General features: G+C 34.7%; 1 protein-coding gene across 3 annotated transcripts in view; it reads right to left on the reverse strand.

Moving 5' to 3' along the window:
* Positions 1-22,353, reverse strand: part of WDR7 (WD repeat domain 7) — a 346,017-nt gene that overhangs the window by 209,796 nt on the left and 113,868 nt on the right. For 2 of the 3 annotated variants that reach the window (XM_045790166.2, XM_045790168.2), the window contains exons 18-20: positions 17,518-17,616; positions 14,859-14,977; positions 13,034-13,157 (exon numbers count right to left, since the gene is read on the reverse strand). In XM_045790166.2, the coding sequence (XP_045646122.1) occupies positions 13,034-13,157; positions 14,859-14,977; positions 17,518-17,616 (342 nt within the window). The remainder of the gene's footprint in view (positions 1-13,033; positions 13,158-14,858; positions 14,978-17,517; positions 17,617-22,353) is intronic. The other variant, XM_045790167.2, reaches the window with a different exon arrangement.

Raw genomic sequence — 22,353 nt, forward strand, 5'->3', positions numbered from 1 at the left:
ATTTTGTTGTTTGATTTAGTAATTATGCAAATGTTTTATATCACCGTAAAAAAATACATTTTAAAAATGTCAATCTAAAAATTGACCTATATAATTAAGATTAGAAAACGCTCTTGAAAGGCATGTTTGAAAAAATAAAATTTAAAGTAAAAAATAAATAATTGAAAGTGAAATGAAACAAATGAACCTAAATGTGTATCACATGGGTAGCAAAATCACACAGTGGAGCTATTCCCAGGAATTTTCAGCATAATTCAACTATTCCTCTTTAATGAATTATATCCTAAGGAAAAGAACTGCAAAACAAATACAAAAACACCACACAATGTTTATGGTAACCATACTGTGGTAGTGCTGACATTATTCTGAACTGTTGTATGTTTATTGTAGAGGAAAAGAAGATTAATGATTACACAGTTGTCATTTAGAAACAAGGTTGTAAAAACTGGGGAGGTAGACACAGATGTAACGGTAAAGAAATTAAGTAGAAATTCTGTAGTACTAAGTTTAATAGGAAGTATCAATATACACTCAAGATACTATATACATTTTAAGATCCAAACAGAAATGTGTAGATGTGTCCACCAGAATGACCAAATAGAAAGAACATATTTAGCACTCGGTTTGTGAGTTAAAATACCACTTCCCACTAAAAGGATGAGGGCTCCTACATGCCGACTCAGGCACGAGTCAGGAGATGCGCACGGTGAACCTAGAAGTCCCATCAGCAAGTAACCCATCAAGGAGTACCACGTTCAACTCGAAAGGATTCAGAAGTCAACTAGAGAGGCTCCCACTGACCAAAGACAGAACAATTCGAACAAACTCCTTAAAAGAATACATACAATGGATCACAACATAAATATGTTTCAATCCATGAATTCATAACACTGCTAAAAAAAAATAAAACAAATCACCTCAAGCATTTATCCTGTCATTCCTGAAGTGTATCTCAGAGTATCAACTAGTGATGATGGTAAGATTCTCCTTAGAAAAGTATTCTGGCTAAAAATGAAAAAGGCATGTTAGAATTCAGATTATCAGGATTCACCACACTAATGAAAACAAAGGCAGAGATCATCACAGTACAAACTTCCCAATTTATACCACAAATAAATCACAAGGAAAAGCACAGGAAAGAGGTGGTCGAGACAAGCAGATAGATGGTGGATTGACTGACTGATTGACAGGAATCCGACAGATTAAAAGAAACAGAAAAGATATATAAACCAACTGCAATATATGGACTTTTATTTGATCCTAAACTGAACAAACTGTTAAAAGCAATTATCAGACTACGAGGGAAGTATAAATACTGAGTTATTGGATAAAATTAAGAAGTTTTAATTATTTTTGGCATTTTAATGGTATTGTATTTGTGTGTGTGTGTGTGTGTGTGTGTGTGTGTGTATATATATATATGCATGTACATACATATATAAAAAGAGCCCTTGCTTTTAAGATACAAACTGAGATATTTACAGATAAGGGGATATTGTATCTGAGAACTGTTTAAAATGGGGGGGAAAAATGTTTGGAGGGGTACACATAAAATTAGACTGTCCATGAGTTAGTAACTGTTGAAGTTAGGCACCAGGAACACAGAGGTTCATTACCTTACTCTCTACTTTTATGTATGTTTGAAATATTCCAAAATACACAGTTTTTAAAACTGAATAGGAAAACACATATATATATTATCCCAAACTAATCTATAAAGTTATGCTTGGTATTCAAACAGATTATTTCACAACCATCCTGATATCTCTATGCAGCGATTCCAAGAGGAGTTAAGAAAAAAAGATTTACTGATTAGTAGTAAAGGTTAATACAATTCCTTTAAAACGATCCGTATTTGATGTGTTTTCTCCCCTCTACCAATCACTACTAAAGATGCTCAGCACATAATTAACAGAAAGGAAAAAGGTAAGTCTGCTTTTGTAAGAAGCATTTAAATATGCTTTGGCCAAAAACAAAAACAAAACAAAAAAAGTAATTCATCCCTGTTATCCTGCTCATATGCCTGAATAATTAACTTCAAGAATGAATATTCCTGTTGTACATCATGACCATCCCATGCAACCCACAGGGCCACAGGCCATGTATATAGCCAATGTTTAAAAAAAAAAAAAAAAAAAGGCGGCAAGAATGTACAGAATGACATAAGAACTCCTTAACCAAAAATTCAAACTAAAACAAAATCTCTTGTAAAATGGGTCTTTAAGTATTTAGCATGAAAGAAAAAAAAATAATCAAAACTCAAATAACATGCTTAAGAAGGTATCCAAGTAAATTTACTGATTACATATACACACATTATGGAAGCATTACTGCACTTACACTTTGGGGAGGGGAAAAGGGATATCGAAGTTAACATACTGAGCCTCATCCAATGACTACTCATTAAGTCACATGGGCAAAAAGTGATTACTATAGAGGTTTGTCAAGTGGATCATGGCTATTAAAAGATGACCGAATATATATAAATCCACACTCACATTATACAGATAAGTTCTAAAACCAGACAGTTGGCCAATCATATCTGAAAGATTAGCACATTTTAAATCAAAATAATAAAGTATGTATCAAACATCAACGTAGTATATTCAAGATTGTTTCTGTGCTTCCAGGAGACGACTATTTCAGGCAATCTGTTGAAAGAACATACTGTGCTACCACTCTCCCAGGTACGAGCCGTGATGAAGGTCTATAAGACCACAGGCATTTGGGGAGAAGCAGCAAGACTATTCTTCACAGGTTGCCATACAGAACCGTAAGAGTTATATAGAAACTAAAGGTTGTCCTGCATAATGACAAATTTTAGGAATTGCTAATATATATGGGAACGTTTGTAACCCTGCCCTGTATCAGGTGTATGTTTGTGTGTTGGGGGGTGTCATTTGTTAGAACAAGAGGCACTCAGGGAACAGTGAACTAGTTTTTGACTGTGCTAGGTAGCACCTCAGAAGTCAAGAGAAGAGCATGAGGGTTTCAATGTACAAGAAATAATTTATTTTTCACTTAAAAAAAACTTGAAGATTTAAACTGCCTAAAGAAACTACTTAATATTATTTATCTGGCTTTTTTAAAATTTTATTTATTTATTTGACAGAGAGAGAGACAGCCAGTGAGAGAGGAAACACAAGCAGGGGGAGTGGGAGAGGAAGAAGCAGGCTTCCAGCAGAGGAGCCTACTGTGGGGCTCGATCCCAGGACTCTGGGATCACGCCCTGAGCCAAAGGCAGATGCTTAACGACTGAGCCACCCAGGCGCCCCTATTTATCTGTTTTATATATTGTGACTATGGTTAAAATTTCATATATAAGTTTACTATCTGAGAAGTTTGAAAAACAGATTTGTTCATTCCCCTCTTTTCGCATAAAAAGAGACTGACTAGATAAGGATATGCAGAAGCTTGGAGATCTCTCTGGGCCTTACAGCTATTGCTTGGTGAAGCAGGACAATGTGCCACATCTTCTGATAACCCTTTCCACTGGACTTCCCAGCTAGTAATCTGGTTCTGTAAATTAGTTGCTTATCCGTCATCAGAAAAATCATTTGAAAAAACAGTATTTTTCTCCCTAATTACTATCATCTGAGAAACTATGAAATGAATGCATACAGATCCTTGGCTGAGGAAGGAGTGGTGTTTTGCATAATGACCTTTTGAAACTCATCTCTCCTGCCTCTCACCCTTCCATTTGAGAATCACTACGCTGGACTCTCTTCTCCACAACAGTGGCCAGTGATGAAATGGAATGGGAAAGGCTTCCAGCCCCCAAGTGCCCAACCACTTTTCTATATGGGAAAAGCTTGGGATGGTCTCGGAATCCTGATCACATCTTAAAATAGGCCACATCTGAGATTATGTGGTCACTTTAAGCCCTACATAAATATGTTATAAGAAGCACCACGATGCTTTAGGTTAAGACTACAAATGCTCAATCCTCTATCACCGGGAATTCAGAGATTCATTTCTAGTTCAGTTCCTCTGACTTCAATATTATTTGTTCTGAAGACTAAGCTTTGCTTTAAGAGAAAGAGCAAACAAGCAAAAATCAAAACCAAACCAAACCTGAGTAAGACCTGCCAGCCACCCTCTAGCAGAGAATAAAGAAAAGCCTTCTTCACTTCATGCCTGTGATAGAAAAGTGTCTATAAGCTAATTTATGTCTCTGTACCCATGAGCTATGCCAGACTTTGTTTAATATTGTTTAATTATTAGAGGGATGTTATTTCATTAGACATCTTGAAATCAGCAGGTATACTCGTGTAGTAAGAACCACCCCTCCTCTTCCATTTCCATTCCCTAGAGCTGTGTTCTTGAGTATAAGTACACACTTCACACAGAAGCCTCATCATCATTTCTCAGTAAAGTGTAAAGTCCTTGCATAAGGCTTCCAGAAACAGAACTGTGATTACAGCGCAGACATTAACTGTAAGCAACAATTTTTAAAAACAACAAGCAATAAAATAGGTGGTTGCGGCTGTTTTCATCTCAAAATCAAGCAACGAAAACCTTTTCAAGTGATGGGTAAGTTGTATAGAACAAACACAGAAAATATGTACAGAAAAATTACAAAAATACTAAGTATTGTTACAGATGACTGGATTGGCATTTAACAGGCTGAAAGAAACCAGATCAATCTCAATCTTGCTGGGGTCAATTCGGGTGCTCAAACCAATAAAACAAATTTTTTTTCTTTATATTTGTGTACTAGGAGTGCTAAAATATTAACCAAGTCTGCAAATGTCATGCACAATAAAACCATTTATAAATATTAAAACACTTATTTGTATCAAAATCTGCTTAACAAAAAATTGCAGAAGTAATAAATCATTAGGACAATATTAAGGAAAGATAAAATATAAAATACCATACTTCCCCAAAAAAAGCAGGAAGAGGAAGGCAAGAATGGATTCAGCAAAGATATTTTAGTTTGATCACTTTAATTCCAGAACTTAAAAGCAACACTCCGACACAATCTATAATTATCTATTACAACTAAAATACCACAGGTAAAATAGGTTCACGTAATTTTCTTGCAAAGACTGTTTTCCTTCCAAACTATACACTATTCTGTCACGTGCAGATCACAACAGGCTTTGAACTAAAATACTAAAACAATGCACTTACATATAATATCCAGTCAATAAAGAGGTAATAAAATTAGGAATATGGCATAAAATTATAAATGTCTCACAATCCAATCAAAATTGGATTTGTGCATGCATATTAGGTGTCCAAGATTTAAAACATCATAGGATAATCAACTCTCCTTTTTGTTCTGTAAAAATCAGTTGAACGGGACTCTGAGCTCCTGTACCAGAATAAGGAAAATTTATATTTGAAAGCTTACTAGACACTAGTTCTATTACAAAGACATGTTCCGGTATTCGTGGACAGTGTTTTGTAAAGTACTTTATTTCCATTAGCATTATAAATTTTTGTTCCTCAGCAAATCAGCAAGAGACTAATGGCACAAATCAATATCATACTCTTCATAGCAACTAATATTAGGTCATTTATTATAGCAAAGGCCACTAGAAATTCAGCTAAAGGTATATCAGGCATTTCACTTTGAACACCATTTTTTTTTTCAACAGTGTGTCACAGGTTCAATGAGTTTTTCTTTTGTAAAGTAGTCTTCATAAGCTTAAGATCCTTCAACTCCTTTAAGCACATAGTGTACAAACACCCCCAAAGAAAGCCAGCCATGCCTCCTAGGGGTCTTGCTACCAACTACAACTCTAGGAGAGGTAACCAATTTCCGCACTGAAGGGAGGGAGACAGACTCGTGAAAGAGAAAAAGAAGGGGGCATGAGAAAATAACTACAATTATTTCAAGTCCTTCCAGCTCCAGAAGCTTTTCCACAGGGGCCAGTGGCATGAGAGAAAGAAGCAGGCAAGGAGTGCTGCACTTAACGGAATCCCCCGATTCCTTACTGTTGTGCAAGGAAGAAGTTACTGAATTGCCTCATGCTCCACTCTTGCTTTGTTCCACAGGCTGGAAACTGTCCTGGTGATAACTGGAGACCAGGTTGCTGGCTATATTCGTATACAGAGGACTTCCCTGGCAGCGCGAAGTTCCTTATTCCTGTGGAGTTCCTAACCTACAGCATTACCTGATAACAGAGTTCTGTTTACTTAGAGGTAAAGTCTAAATAACCAATCGATCCAGTAATGCTTTCATTTTTAATTTGTCATTTTACTACTCTAATTTCCAAGACTTGTAAAGAGGATTTAAAGACAATTCCAAGAATATTACATATCACCTCCAAGAACTCAAGTCACACGGAACTAAAGGATTTTCCTTTAAAGAGTTGAGACGGAGTAAGAAGACATTTTGTTATTCTATTAGGTTAGTAGCCAAATATAGATAAGTACAACAGTTTAATGCTGTTAAATACATGATCAGTCTAGAGTGCTTACACCTAAGCCCCACAGCTCTGACACTCTAGAAGAAAAAAAAGAAACAAATCCCTTAGGTACCCACGTAACACTGCAAACAGATACACACAGATACAATGCGCTTTGCATAATATAGTTTGTCTTAAGACAAACCCTTCTGCCTCTCAATATAAAAATTTCCACAGAACATCAAGTACTTTTTTCTGTAGAACACTTAGTCATAATTCAGTACTTTCCCTTTCTAATCACAATGCACAATCACTTCCAACTGGCTCTGTGAACCCGACAAGCTAACAACACAGATATTTCTGAGCAAACCTCATCCTTTTGTTTCAGCGGATTCACAAAGTACACATTCATTACAAAAGGGCTATTTTAGAATTCTCAGTTCTTCGTAAAAAACCAAATGATTTTCCTTTTCCCCAAATTTAAAGAGAATATTTTTTCTGAAAAAGAAAGATACACCGGAATGCAACAAAAGACCTGAGAAAGTAGTCAAGCAAGCAGAATGTGAGGAGCCAACAGAGACACCACAAAGTGCTTACACTAAAGCTTAGGGATTTTTTTTTCCCCATCAGAGAGCTCTTATTCTTAGCCAATTTACTCTTATTTTATATTTAACTCAAATAAGTTTGGCTGCCTGGCTTCCACACTTCCAGAACAGTGATAATAGTAAATTAGGCATCAGGGGCAGAAGCTTCTGGGGGTAAGACAAAACAGCCCACCAGCAAAAACTGGGAACAATTCCTAGACAATAAAAAGAGGAAGAAGTAAAGTTATCTTTTAAAAATATGAAACGTGAGAGGCATTTCAGTCCGGGTCCTTTTATGTTCAGATAAACAAGTCTACTCTCTTCAGTAAGCAAATGGTGGTAATTATACAGCATGGGCCAAAACAACAACTCTGGCTATTGACAAGATGTTTAAAAAGCCAGAGACATCTTGAAATATTTCAACAAAAAGGGTTAACATTTTTTAAAAATCCAAGTACTTAGTGACTTTTAAACCCTCAGTTACCTAGAAAATCATTCCTTAGAAGGCTGTTAGAGAGTTCCAAATAACTGAGGCATATATAAAAAAGAAAGAAGGAAGGAACGCTATGTTGTTTAAGGCCTTTTGAGGGTTAGGGGAGGGACTCACTTAAATCCTGTTCAGCAAACCCCCTAGACTTTCCCCATCCTTTTCCCAGCAAACCCTGAAAATATCTGCCTACCACAGAATGCATTAATATTTAAATTTTAACCAGCTACAAGAGACTTTTCCACTACCTCTACAATATATAGTTCCATCTTACCTTCTTGTATATTGTTGGTCCATCCACATTTGTGCTCAGAATGACCACTACCTTATAATCGTCAGAAAGTGACTTCAATTCCGGGTTAAAATAGGTACTACAGTGTGGCTTGTTGAAAATCAAACCCAAAACATTTACTAGGAGTGTCTTTCACTGAACAAAGAAATCCTATTCTGTTTCCAAGGGGGATAAAAAAGAGGAGCCTAACCCTGGTAACCTTAGCACAAAAGGAAGCTAAAAAGGCAGGGACTCGATAAGAACAAAGGATTGTTCTTTCTGATGACATCAATACGTATTAAACACGATGTGTTACACATCCTTCTATCAATATCTGAGATGATAAATTTGCAAATTAATACATTGGTCATAACTGCATAAAATTACAATAGCACCCTCTTTAGAAGAGATTTTGATTTATATAATGGTAGTAACTTTTATGTGTTTAATGTTTCTGAAATTAAAGGAGGAGATGAGCCACAGTGTGCAAGCAGAATACAACGTACGAGAAATAATTACGCTTGTGACCTCATGCCCTATAAGGTCACTCTGCATCACAGGCCAAAGGAAATCAGGAACCATCAGCATTTACCTCCGCGTAGTCACTGCCTGGAATGAAGGGCAAGCGCGGGTATATTTCATAAACTAGCAGGAGGTTGACCTCATAAAAAAGTCAATTATCAAAATGCTACATGTAGAATGTCACAAAAAGAAATATATAAAAGCGGGTTCTACAAAATATCTTCCCTTCAAAGTAAATCTGAGACAACTTAAACATTTCACCTGAATTATAACACGTTTCACAAAATAACATTAACCCTTCCTTAGTAAAAATAATTTAAAAATTTCTAAAAAGTATTTTGTAATATAAAAGTGATTACAAATACATGAGAAAGAGTGATAACCAGAAAACATTTACAATATTTATATAAGTCACTATCACAAGAATGTATGCAATATTTAGAATTCTGGTCCTATAACCATTACACTAAGAATCACAATGCACTTACCCTCAAATTTTCTATCAGAAATTAAGCATCAAAAGTTTACATACTGCCTGCATTTGTAAGGGATAAAATGTTTCCTAGCACGTCCTGGGACAGGACTCCATTACCTGAAGGAAAATTCTCATATCACTCAACAAGGACTTGGTTTTTATGAAAATTTGTGAACCGGCTTTTCAGTTAAGGCAGACTATCGCTCCTTTTTCCTCCCTAGTGATTTCTGGTCTACTGCCAGAATTTCTGAGCACTATAAATTCAAGTGAATTCGAGGCAGTGACAATAAGGAGAACAAAACTACAGAAACTAGCACAGCAAAGGAAAGGAGACAGTCAGCCAACATTTACTGCATGTATGATCCGCTGTGCTGGATGCTGTACAGAAGTTTCTCCTTTACTGCTCTCCCCAGCCCTAAGAAAAGCAACTGGCTTCTGGCCCACTGCTTTCCTTAGGTTCCCAGACAAACCTACAAAAGGCTTTTATTACATAATGGACCTAAATAAAATTCCAGAAGACCCCAGTCACTATGACCAGTTGACTTAAGTTGTCATCTTAGTCCCAGCTCACCTACTTACTGGCTGTGAAGTCAGGGAAAGGTACTTCCCACTTTAAACCTCAGGCCCCAGAGCTGTTAGATGAAGGGCTATCACAGCCCATCAGCCTAGTATGACATTCTGCTCTTCAAGCAAAAGCATTCTCTGAGTCTCAGACATCTTACAAAGGGACTCTTAGACGAAGCTCAGTCATAACTTAGGAGCTGCCAATATTGCTTAATTACTGCACATTTTTAAATGTTTAGGCTGATTAAATTATCAGAAAATATCTGATGAATGGTGTATTTACCTTGGTACTTGATATTTTACCTACTTCAGTAAGAAGATTCCTGCGGTAAAAATAGGTTTTAAGTTCCTAAAAGAACATTTTATGCTGTTACTAACTTGCTACGATAATCATCTCCTCGAATATTAATGACCATGGTAGAGACAATTTCACTACAAGCACGTTATGGCAGGTGTGGGCTGTCCACCAGCTGGCTCCATAACCTTTTGATCCCTTTGGACAGCAAATCTGTTCAACAGCCCTATGTGGTCATTTCTCATTTGTTGTATGCTTTCTTCTCCTTTCACACATTCAGAATCCTTACTCCTTCAGCTTGACATTCTTTTATTAAAGTAGAAAGCTCCCAGTAAACATATTAATTTTATACTCAGACAATGTAAAAGTTCCAGAATAGATTATTATAGAAAAAGAGTTGTTAGTGTAAGCCATTTTAGTTACATGTAGACTGCATGTTTATTCTTTCACTAAAAATACAGTAACAGGAAGTGATAAGATTAAAATTCTAAGTAAGCCAACATTCAGTTAATAATCTGACCTAAGAACAACCTAGTTTATGCTTAAACAATGATGAGAACCATTTTCTTACAATTAAGAGTGATTTTCTTACAGTTACACGTTTCTGCTCCAATTTGTTGTTGTTAAATATGGCTAGAAATGACATTGTGTGAAAGCAGGATTAGCTCAAGTATCTATTCATTCCTTTATCCCCAACATCATTTTAAGATCTAAGGATGCTGGAGGAAGCAAGAATAAATAGTGGTTAAGAAATATCAGTTTTGTAGTCTGACAGTCACTTAGTAACTGAGGGACCTTAAGAAAGTTCTTTAATCTCTCTAGGCCTCAACCAACTCATCTGGGGGAAAAAAAGTGGGGAGTGGTAGTGACACTAGTGCCTACTTTACAGGCTTATTGCAGTGGCTTAATGAAATAACACAGACCTTTTGCACTTAGCAAAAGCCTGACAGACAGAATGTTCAATTAATGGTAGGTACTGTCATTATTTTACTTACACCGTATCCTCTCTGGACTCTCTAACAGACCTCTAACCTAGCAACATAGACATTTTCATCATTGCTTCAGGGAGTAATCTGAGACCATATTACACCTTTATCTTGTAGCTAACTCATTCCCTTCTTTCCAGGAAAAAATAAAATAAAATGGCATTCACCACCATTGCTAATGATACTTTTCTTCCCAAATTGTCAAGAATGCAACACTGTATGCATCTTTCACGTTTTCCTTAGACCATTATACATAATCTGTAATCAAGCCTTAGAAATACCTTTTATTCCACTCTATCTACACTTAGGTCTGGGTCCCACATTCCCTCTGTAGTAGCTTCTCAGCTATGTATTCTACTTCAGTCCACTTTCCCACTGTAATCCGCTCCAAACAAAGGTGTCCTGAAACAGTTTCTTATACTTCCATAGCAGCATCGTCCTTTCAAAAGGATCTCTAATGATTTGCTATTGTTTTACCTTCAACCTAGGTTTGTCCTTTAATTGGAGCATCTTGCTTCCTCCAGCATCCTTAGATCTTAAAATGGTGTTGGGGGTAAAGGAATGAATAGATACTTGAGCTAATCCTGCTTTCACACAATGTCATCTCATAGCTTGTCCTTAAATTAGGGCATCTTTTACTCATTAAGGCTTATGATGAGCTGATGAGCTAATTCTGTTTTTCAGAATATTACAAAGCTAACAGCGACAAGTGGCTGAACAAACAGGACTGTTCAACGTTCTTCAAATGCTCAAAAGCAAAGCTTTTTTCACCCTAGCCTTATTCTTTTAAACATTTTTTTTTACATTGTAGAAGATATTAAAACCTATACATATTTAAGTAAGAACTTTAAGCCTAATACCTTTCATAGCATCCATATGTTTAAAGACTTTGGTTTTTCAATTTCCTTGTATTAAAATGGAAAAAGTCCCAGTAAGCAAATGAAAATCAATATTATCTCAGTAAATTCTGTTATCTAAACAGATTAAAGAATTTTAATTAGGGGGCGCCTGGGTGGCACAGCGGTTAAGCGTCTGCCTTCGGCTCAGGGCGTGATCCCGGCGTTACGGGATCGAGCCCCACATCAGGCTCTTCCGCTATGAGCCTGCTTATTCCTCTCCCACTCCCCCTGCTTATGTTCCCTCTCTCGCTAGCTGTCTCTATCTCTGTCGAATAAATAAATAAAATTTAAAAAAAAAAAAGAATTTTAATTAGAGTTGTTAACATGCGATATTATGGTTATATGTAAAACACCTATTTGCATTTTTACAGATTATGAATGTATTTAATATAAAGTGCTTACCACAGCCTAGGCATTGTTCCATGCACTTACGAACATTACCTCATTCCAAACTCAGAAAAACCCTATAGTCTCACTAATGTCTTCATTTCATCTGTGATAAAAGTGAGGCTGAGAAAGGTTAAGTATTCAAGGTGGTCACATACCTAAAAACAACCACTAGAGTCACCACCGACAAACATCTGGTAGTCTTACACCAGATATAACAATTATAGCACTTTTTGAATCTTGTTTTCATATCCTTCTTAAACAATCATGTATTGTCTGTCTTGACATGTATAGTGAGTATCTTATTACTAAGAATTTGGTATTGGCAAAAATCACTTAAAATGAATCTACCTAAAACCTAGGCCAAATTTTCATAGTAAAAAGTTGTAAGTTTCATTGAGAATTTAACTTAAAAAGAAAAACTGATTTTATCTTATACTCAATATAACAGTTCAAAATTTTAATTCCAGAATAGATTATTATAGAAAGGGTTGTTAGTGTAAGAAGAATTCTTTAGAAGAATAAAGAATCAATTCAGAAGAATAAAGAATCAATCAAATGATGAATTGGGGATGAAGTATACTTTTCTAGAAAGAATAAAACTACAACAGCATAATACAACTTTTCTTCAATGACCACTTGACCTAGCAGCAGGATCACAAAGGTCTGATTCTGCAAAAAATATTCAAGCACTTCAACAATTCTTCCCAAGGCCTTTCCCAGTCCATTCAAATTGTATTCTTTTGAAAGATCCGTCCGTCAAAATCCTTGCTAATTTTCTTTTCCGATAGTACGCTGGTCTAACTCTACCCAATCTTTATTTCTTATGGATTTGCAACTCCAACTTCAACTTGGAAAAGATCTGCCTTATGCTGTACTTGCCCGTCATCAGATCCCTATCTGCAAGTTGGCATCCGCAAACATAATCATGCAACGGAAACAGATGCTACTGTTCAACAGAGTAGGAATTTTTGATTGGGGATTAATTTTTAAGAGCTCAGTCCATTAGAGAGCATTTAGATATATTCTTTTAAACCAAACCCCAAACCCCCAAAGGAATTCAGAAAATGAATGCGTAGACTTCGAGGACCCCTTATTTTCACTTTAAATGACTCACAATTTTTTTGACAGGCAGTAATAAGCGTATCTGTAGGTTTTAGAACTTTTGTATGTAAACACGAAAAGCTTCATGGAGAACTCTTACGTGATATGACGTGGTCCATATACTGAGGTAAATAAGGGGCCCAGGCGTCAATGGCTTCCTTCCGCCCTGCCTGCTCAATTCTTCGCAGTTCAGCTAGAAGCAGGGCCTGAGCGGCTTCTCTGACCTGAGAAGGAAACGGAGCCGAATGAAAAAACAGGAAGTACGTCAGTTGGTGAGGTGTTTAAAAACTAGAAAGTTCATCACGAACTAAAGCTAGAAAATATACAAGCCACATTTATTTACAAGAGAAAAACTACAAACCAAATAATGAACTAAGTACTGAATAAACTGGATGTGAGCAAAATCAAAGACACTTTAATGAATGATCTCACTGAAAAATATTTTAACACTAATAGAATTATATTTGTACATTTATGCAGCAGTGGGTTTAAAACTCCATTTTCCAAAGCTTTTAAAACATTCTTGCACTTTAATTTTCACTTTAAAATTTCCATATAATTGGTACTGTTAAAAGTCACTGTCAGAACTGTTAAACTTGTCTTCTCTTTTAGCCTGAAGAAATTTTACCTTATCTAGTGAATTTCTTTGTATTTATATACTGAATAGGTATTGTTTGCACAATCATATGTCTACATCTGCACAATTCCTGTATACCTAAGACATGTTTAAACAATTTTTTTCAACAAACAGGCAAAATATATTCCTGTGTAATGGCATTAGTTCTACAGAAGGAACCTAGTTTTCAGTTAAATCATTTCAGTTTGTCCTTCAATGCGGCACACGTTTATTTTGCTATTTTAGTTAAGTTTTATTTTGGCAAATTACCACAAGCATGGGGTCAAAGAAGCCAGTCAATTGTCAAGTGGTTTATGAATCAATTTATTAACTCTTTATCACTGAAAAGGTAACTCAGCAATGTCTGATAAGAGTTTGAATAAAAATTGTTTTAAATTATAACTGACTTTTAAAGTGAATTCAAATACTATTCGATGCAAAACCATAAAAATTTTAGTATGCTACAGTTCCACTTAGAATTGAGGGAAGGGAAACCAGATGGGGGAAATATTTATATCTGATCAATTTAAAATCTTGAATGATACAAACTGCTATAGCTAGATAGGTCAAATGCCATAATAAAGGAAATCTCTATCTATAAAACATTTCCAAGTCCCTGGTGATATTATATTCCAAGCCAATGTCTAATACAGCATAAGTCCATTAACACAAAATAATAGCTACCATTTATTGAGCTCCTACCATGTGTCAGGCTCTGTACTGTTTTACTTGCATTATCTGATTTGATCCTGACAGCAATCCCACGAGGAATATATTATTATCCCCACTTTACAAATGAGCTTCAAACAGGTTAAGTAAATTGCCTAGGGTCACAAAGTTAATAATTGGCAGAACTGATATTTAAGCCTGGGCCTCTTCAAATTCCAAAGACTTTCTTTTATTATAACATAGTATCTTCCACTAGACGATGGCTATTCACTTAGAATTTGACTGATGTGATTATTACTCAGTGTGTGATTTTGGGGGAGGTGGGTGTATGTGCACAAGCATGCATTTACGTTAATCTATATAGAACAATCTCTACAGAAACCAATACTCAAAGAAGCAGTTCCATAAAGTATACAAAACCTTTAGTCAAATACTCACTGGATTAAAAAGTAAACAAACACGCAAGCTGGAACATTACTGTTCAGTATATTAACTGAAAAAAAAATCACAAATCTGTATTTTCTACCACATAATGAACAGGTGAAAAGAAATTAGATAAACATTAACCATTTCGTTTCAAATTTACACTTGTCTACTGCTTTCAGGTTTTTGTTTTCTGTCCATACCACATCAGTATTACCTCCAAGCATCGATCTTGCCATCTCCGAGCCAGCATCTCTAGAAGTGGAGGTCTAAATTTATCCAATCCCAGCAGGTCTGGCAGCATCACACAATGCATAGCAGCCAACTGACTCCATCCTGTTAAAATGTAACGTATTACAAATACTTTGAGCATTTTGGCACTCCCTAATTCAAAGATGTTTCTTTAAATATACCAAAATTTAAAAAAGGGTAAATGTGCTTAATTGCGTTATAAATGATTTCAATTTATTAGATACTTTATACAAATAATTATATCAAATGTAGTTCATTATAAATCATGTAATTGGTACTTTATAAGAACTCTCAAAGACCTAAATAAAAATAAACTTCCACATAAAGCATATACAAATTCTACAAGGAAAACATATTTCTAAACAGCCCCTCTAAAATAAAACATATTCAGGATTGAGAAAGCATAGAAATAAACATGTACTACAGCTGTAGACTTGAAACCACTTTCAGTTAAAAGGGCATTCACACAGATATCGAAAGATAAGTTCATGTCTCTTAAGGCCTGGCCATCTGTGTATGACCACCTTTGTCAGTCAACAGAAATGTCTTCCCTTGTCTGTCACAGGGCCTTTAATTAATACTTATTGATCTCTTTTCTTACAAAAAGAATCAGATATTTAATCACAATCATAACTGAGAAAGTAACATAACACCCATTTTGAGAGGAAAAATGAATTCAGACATTTCATAAAATAAAAACCAGATAATCCAAAATTGACATCTAAAGTATCATTAACTTTAATCTATGGGAATAAAAGTTATTTTTTCCAAGATTCTAGTCCATAATATATATGGAACTTGATTATATGAAGAAAGCAAACACTGCAAGCCACTGCAATATCTAAAAGTATCAGTATCCAGACATTCTCAAATAAGCATTTCAACCCTGTTTTAAAGGTGTAAGGTGTCTGAAAAATATATACATAATAAATGCCTCAGTCTTCCCAAATCATGTATGAAGCCACTACTAATCCACAATAATTACCATTATCTTCTGGGGATAACACTTAAAGACAAATAATCAAGAATGAATGCAAAAAACCAATTACCTACTACCATATACAAGGTGAGTTATCTGTGATCACAGAATTTTAACAAATCGATGTTTTGAAATAATCTAAACTGCAGTTTTCTAAAACAACAAGAACCCTATCATAAAATTCAAAATAATTACTGGGATTGCTGAAAAAAAGAGAGAGAGAGAGAGAGAGAGAGAGAGAGAGAGAGAGGGAATCAGTGAGTAACAGATAAGCCACCTAGCTAAAGATTCATCCTTTCAGTAAGGAAATTCTCATCAACTGAGAATATATAATTAAATAATTAAGGTGATGAGCACACACATTTTAGATTCCAATTTATTTTCAATAGAAAATATATATACATATGTAGAGGAGATATATATATTTAATATATATATATACTTAATATATATATATATATATACTTACACACACAGAAATATATATGTAAATATAAATTATAACCTAACAATTTCTTGAAGTGCTTTAATGTCTCATAAAAGTATGAGGTATATTTATGAGCTGAATTTTTATAGGCTAGTGATTCTCACCATGGTCCAAAATCATCAGTTCGTTGTTTTTTTTTTTTTAACTAGCAAATTACTATTTTTCACAACATCTTAATAAATTTGACCCTAATTAGTTTGCTAAAATCCAGTCTTGGCATACTAACCTTGTTCATGTCTATGACAGGGAAACCAAACAAAAAATGAGTTACACTTTTGCACTCCCAAGTTTTCTTTCCAAATGAGTGGTACTTCGAACATGGGCTCTGTACTTTACAGATACTGTACCATTCTTTCCATTTGAATGGACTGGTAATACTGTTTTTTAGTGAAGAGTCAGAATCAATATGGATTACATTTGAGATTTTGTAAACTTCCTCCTTTTTATATTATACATACGGGTCAAGACAGAGCCCACAATGAAGACAGTGGATATAACTCAGAGCTTACAAGTTCCGTTAGGCTTCCAGGCAGTAAATATAATCCTATAATGGCTCTTGGGGAAAAAAGGTTTGTGGATTCCATTCACATTTTCAGAGTTCCAAAAATACTTTCAACTAGCGTAACTCCACAGGGATAATATGATAGCCTAACTACATTTTAAAAATTGAAATTACGGATTTTTGCCTCATTCAGAAACAGAAACAGTAAGGAGGACAAACAGGTGAATTCCTTGCAGTTTATAATCACTGGTGCTAATCAACATTCTGAAGACTTTTCAAATAATAATGTAAACAGACCCCTCACATCTCCTTCTAACTCCCTCTAATTAGTTCTAAAACCAAAGATCACACGGCAAACATCATTATGAAAACCAATCCACCTTTTAATACCTACTTCACATCAAAGATTAGTGTCTTTGCACTTCTTCAATGGCATTCTAGATTACAAGAAACACAGTTTATACCAGCCAGCAGTAGCATTACATTTTCATAACTGGTCCTTATCACTGACATTAGCAAATAAAGTTAAAAAGTGGAAAATTTAGGATCTCATATATAACAAAGCAGATAAATGTATAAACTGGATAAAAAGAACATGTCACATCAAAATAAAGCACAGACTGAAAGGGAGTTGTTAGAAAGTTGAGAGAGAATACCTTCATTTACTAAGAAACAGGTATGTAAAGCAGGAGTAGAAGCAGGGTCAGAGCCAGAGTGGTCAGCATCAGACCGAACGGAAATGACAGGAGCAGGAACTTGCAGAGAAAACAGAAGAAATAAAGAGGAGAGAATTGAGGTACAGCGGCTTCTGAAAAAAAGCTCAGTATTAGTGAAGAATGAAAAACAAGGTTGGCAAAATATAGTAAATGGAGAACTGAAAAATGATGTTTTCATCAGAAGGACATGATTGTTGAGGATTATGAAGGGAAATGATATATTTTATTGAATAGTAATCACAGTGTAGTCAAATCCCTCTTACAACCAAAATCTATTTAATATTCTAATTTATCAATGTACTAATTAATACAAAAACAGTTCTAAAACAAGAAGGCTACAAGGAAAAAATGACAGACATATTAAGAATTTGCAAAAATGTAATTCAATTTTTAAAATGTATCACATACTGAAAAGTTTAAGTTAGTCTTCACACTGCCAATTACATTTTTCTAATAATTTATTTCCTATCCTTATGTGTAAATTATTTTTTGATATCTCAAACCAACATCCACTGAAATCATTTCAAATTTCCACATTTTATAAAAATACAATTTAAAATCTGCCAACTTATAAAGAATACATATACTAAACAACTTTTGTGAGAAGAACCCTAACATCACTTCATTTTTAGTTTAAAAAATATTTTTATGATACCCATGTTTTATATTATGAAAGTAATTCTTGTGAATGTTCTAATCCTCGTAAAATACATGCAACAACCCCACCCAACCCCCCAAAAAGTTATGTTACCAGGAAAATGTTTCAGCTTAAATTATCATATGAAAAGGCAAAAAGACCGTATGGCACACACATTCTACAACTGGAGGTCAATGTTAAGATTTAGAGGTCACCATTTGACACTTCCTTCCTATGGAGAAATTACCATATGTCATGCACAAGCATCTTCAAATTAATCCCTCTCCTTTCTTCTGTCATTGAACAGCAATAGGTTTGGGCTCCTGAACAGATTAAGCATTGTCCACTGAATGATATGTTTGTTTTTCACACAGTGAAGTTCCTTTGTAACTACAGGACAGCTGCATGAAAACAACTTTTCATAATTTCCACACGAATGCATCATAATGTCAATCAGGCACGTGTGAGGTAGTAAACAGAACTAAAAGTACATGAACAGTAATAAAAACCAGACAATCCAACTCCATAAACCCTAAAAACCACATCTTGCACACATGAAAGTCTCATCTGGGAAATTATAACTGCTTTTATTATCAAAAGACCTGTTTTTTTGTTCCTTATGGAATAACAATAATTTTATAATGTTACGTTTACGAATGAAACAGAGCTTTTCGTAAGTGCACATTTCCTAAGATATAAGACTTCTGTAATCTTGCAATGAAATCTCAAATATTTTTATGTTCCATTGAATAAATTTTTCATTTTAAAAATAATTTTTAATTATAAATTCAGTTATTACAGCCTATCAAATATTCACTTCCTCATGCAAAAAAGTTAGTGAGCTGGGATGGTAGAGAGTAATTTTCAGGTTTTAGCTTTCAAGCCACCAAAATTGTTCACAAAGTTCCTCTGGTGGTTTTCAACAGCTGGAACTTTTCTATAATTTTACTTAAAAAAAAAAAAAAAGAAATTATTATTATCATCCCTGAAAAGGCCGTGTATCTGATTTTACTCTTAAGTGAGAGGACAGTAGAGTGAGAGGTGAGGAAATTCAATACAAATGAATAAAAGTTCAGGACTGAATGATCATTACCCTAGCCTGGTCAAGTACGTAGTGGGATTAAACTCCATCTACTGTAAGTCACAAGCATAAAGGAAACTAAAAATCTACTGAGAAAACTGCCAGAATGAGCCTAATAGGTCTTAATAGAATAATGTTCAATATATGTAAATTTATTTTTAATGAGAGAAATAAACAGACTCTTTGAGTCCTGTTTAAATGACAGTATATATAGAAAAAGCCATTTACATTTTACTTTAATAAATTCTGTGAGCACAAAAAAAAATCAAGACTACTGTAAGAGAGATCAAGGAATCAGATTTACTATGCTTTAAAAATCTTGGCATCACCACCAAAAAATACTTCATTTAGACTACCTCACAGCTGAGACTGCAGAAACTAGAACTACTTTTATAATTGAGAATATTCAAATTAACTCTGCTTGAGCTTTTAAAACTGTCCACATATAGAAAAATCAGCAGAAGAAATTTAAAAAGTACCACTTCCAAAACAAAAACCTCAAGGTTTAATGACAATAATAAATCTGAAAGAAGTCATATGTAGCGCTGAATATTGACAATTTACAGCATAACGTATAACCGAGCATTTGGTTTCTTAAAACAAAAAAGCTGTGATGTCAATTATCAATTGGCCTCTCTTATTAAGGATTAGTAAAACGTAATGGCAAAAGTCTCAGCATAGCTTCAAGTGATGAAAGACGTGGCACAAATTCTATTATTTTACCTAGGAAAGTTCTTTAATTTTGTAGCTAGGAGCCTCTTCAACTACTTACTATCACATGAAAAGACAGGCAAAGATAAACGAACTATGTGACAATATATACACACTCACATATGCTCTGGCCTCCCATTAAATAGCATCTACATAGCACTCAATGTTACATCATCTTTGGTTTTCAGTTTTTGAATAGGTCTATTTCAGTCTTTGTTTGAAATCTGACTCTGAACTCCATTGTTCCCTACTGCCACTGTGACATGATAAATATATAAAGGACAGAAAGGGAACATACTTTAGGTAGCAAGTTATTGGTCTAAACCTCATCAGTCTCCTGGTACATGAACACAAATAGCCCTTTCAATACGTTTTTCAGAAGGGAATAAAGAAAATCTAAAAAGTTTTCTGTAAAACCAAATGCAGTGTGTAAAGAAGTTTTTCCAAATAAATTTATTTCCAAATAAATAAATAAAATTATTTAATAATGAATCACTTTATCTAAAGTGTTACAGGATAATCACAAAACTTCAAGAGGAGAGGATAGAGAAGGACGCATTCCACACTAGGTCTGTCATTCAATGTAGAGATCTTAGGGCAACATCTGCCTTTTTATAAATTTCCTTTGTGTCTACACTTTCATATCTTAGGGAGACGAGTGTTCTCATCATCCTTTAAGTCAACATGAAGCATTAGGATAAATCATTAATCAAACATTCTAAGGAAAAAGGATATCCTTAAAATGCTATGAAGGAAGAGCACAGAAAGTCTAAGGACAATAGGGAAGTACAAGGTTCCAGGAAATAGAAAGGATAAGGACCTACCATAAAGCAGAATGAATTAATAGCCCAAGATGGTGTTCTGACAGACATACATCAAGGCAAAATACAAAAGTGCTAATAATGTTTGAAAAATACAGTAACTCTACTTAACCTCCAGATCACCATTGGATTACATCAGAATTGGAGTAAGTTCAGATGTAATGACAATTTCACCTTGGACTATAACTCCAGCCAGAGTCCAAAAAATAAAAATTAAAATTTTTTTTAAAAATCCTGCTTCTATAAAAGGTCTGCTAACATCTAAAATAAATAAATGAGCTAAGACCAAGCACCATGGGGGGAGAGTTTGTATTACAGTGAAAGATAAAGTGATAACATGAACACTAACTTGAATTGGACATATGGAGGCTATTCAAATTTTCTATTTCATTTAATTAACAATAAGCACCTATTATGTGCCCCATGTTGGGCTAAGCATATAAAAAGTCATAAAGATTAGACAAAGATGCTGCTCTCAGTTACTCAGAGTCTGGCAGGAAAAGCAAATAACTAATTAAAATATTATCATCAACTGCACTGTCCTCTGGATCTCCTCCACTAGACAGAAGCTCCTTGAAGGCAGAGATTTGTCGTGTCAGCCTTAAGGACCCAGCACCTAGTTCCTGACATTTTGACACTAGAAGCATCAAGAGAAGGTATCTATAGATTCATTCATCTAAATATTTACTGACTGCCTTCTATGTTTCAGCTACTGTTCCAAGAACTTGTGCTAAATCAGTGAATAAAAAAGAACAAATGTCTGTCCTCTGAGCTTCCAAAGTCACAAGCCAATTTTCAAACTAAAAGGCACATATAAGTTCAAACACAAAATTTTAAGGAGTCTTCAGGTCCATCCATTGACCTGATATATATACTCCATATTTCTTGCTATAGACCCTGGAAAAGGATGATGAGAAATTATTGATTAATTTATATAAATGATTCATGAAATAATTTAACAATGACTACCTCCTACTTCTACGTTTAGACAACCTAAATTAAATCCATTTCTGAAAAATAAAATAGCAGATACTGTAACATAATCCTATATATTTAAATTGCTTAGACTTGCTTCCACACCTACCACTGAGTAAAGATACAGCTACTAACATAGACATAGGGTCAATCAAGATAGGCACTAGAGACACAGACCAAAGACTTATGCCATAACATTATTGAATTGATCAAGAGAAGTACAGTATGTCAGAATGTAGATAAGCCTACAGCTATGGGGAGATTTAGGGCTGTATAACTATGAACAAAAATTTAGTTTGACATTTCTGATCCCTTTCTCAAGTGAGATGTTTTATAAAGTACACAATCGAGTATCTAATAAATAAAAACTGTCTCTATCAAAAACTACATGACTGTCAGTAAATGTTAATGATTGGCAAAGACTGAATTAACAAGCCCACTGCTAGACAAAATAAAGCTCTTGTGAAGAAATTATTTTCCAATGAAATACCCTGATAATGTTTATGAGAAATTATGTTAGCTGAACTATCTATATCATCTTCATTCTTAGA

Source organism: Ursus americanus, chromosome 19, assembly GCF_024610735.1.
Source record: "Ursus americanus isolate L20-20 chromosome 19, mUrsAme1.1.p, whole genome shotgun sequence".
NCBI lineage: Eukaryota > Metazoa > Chordata > Mammalia > Carnivora > Ursidae > Ursus > Ursus americanus.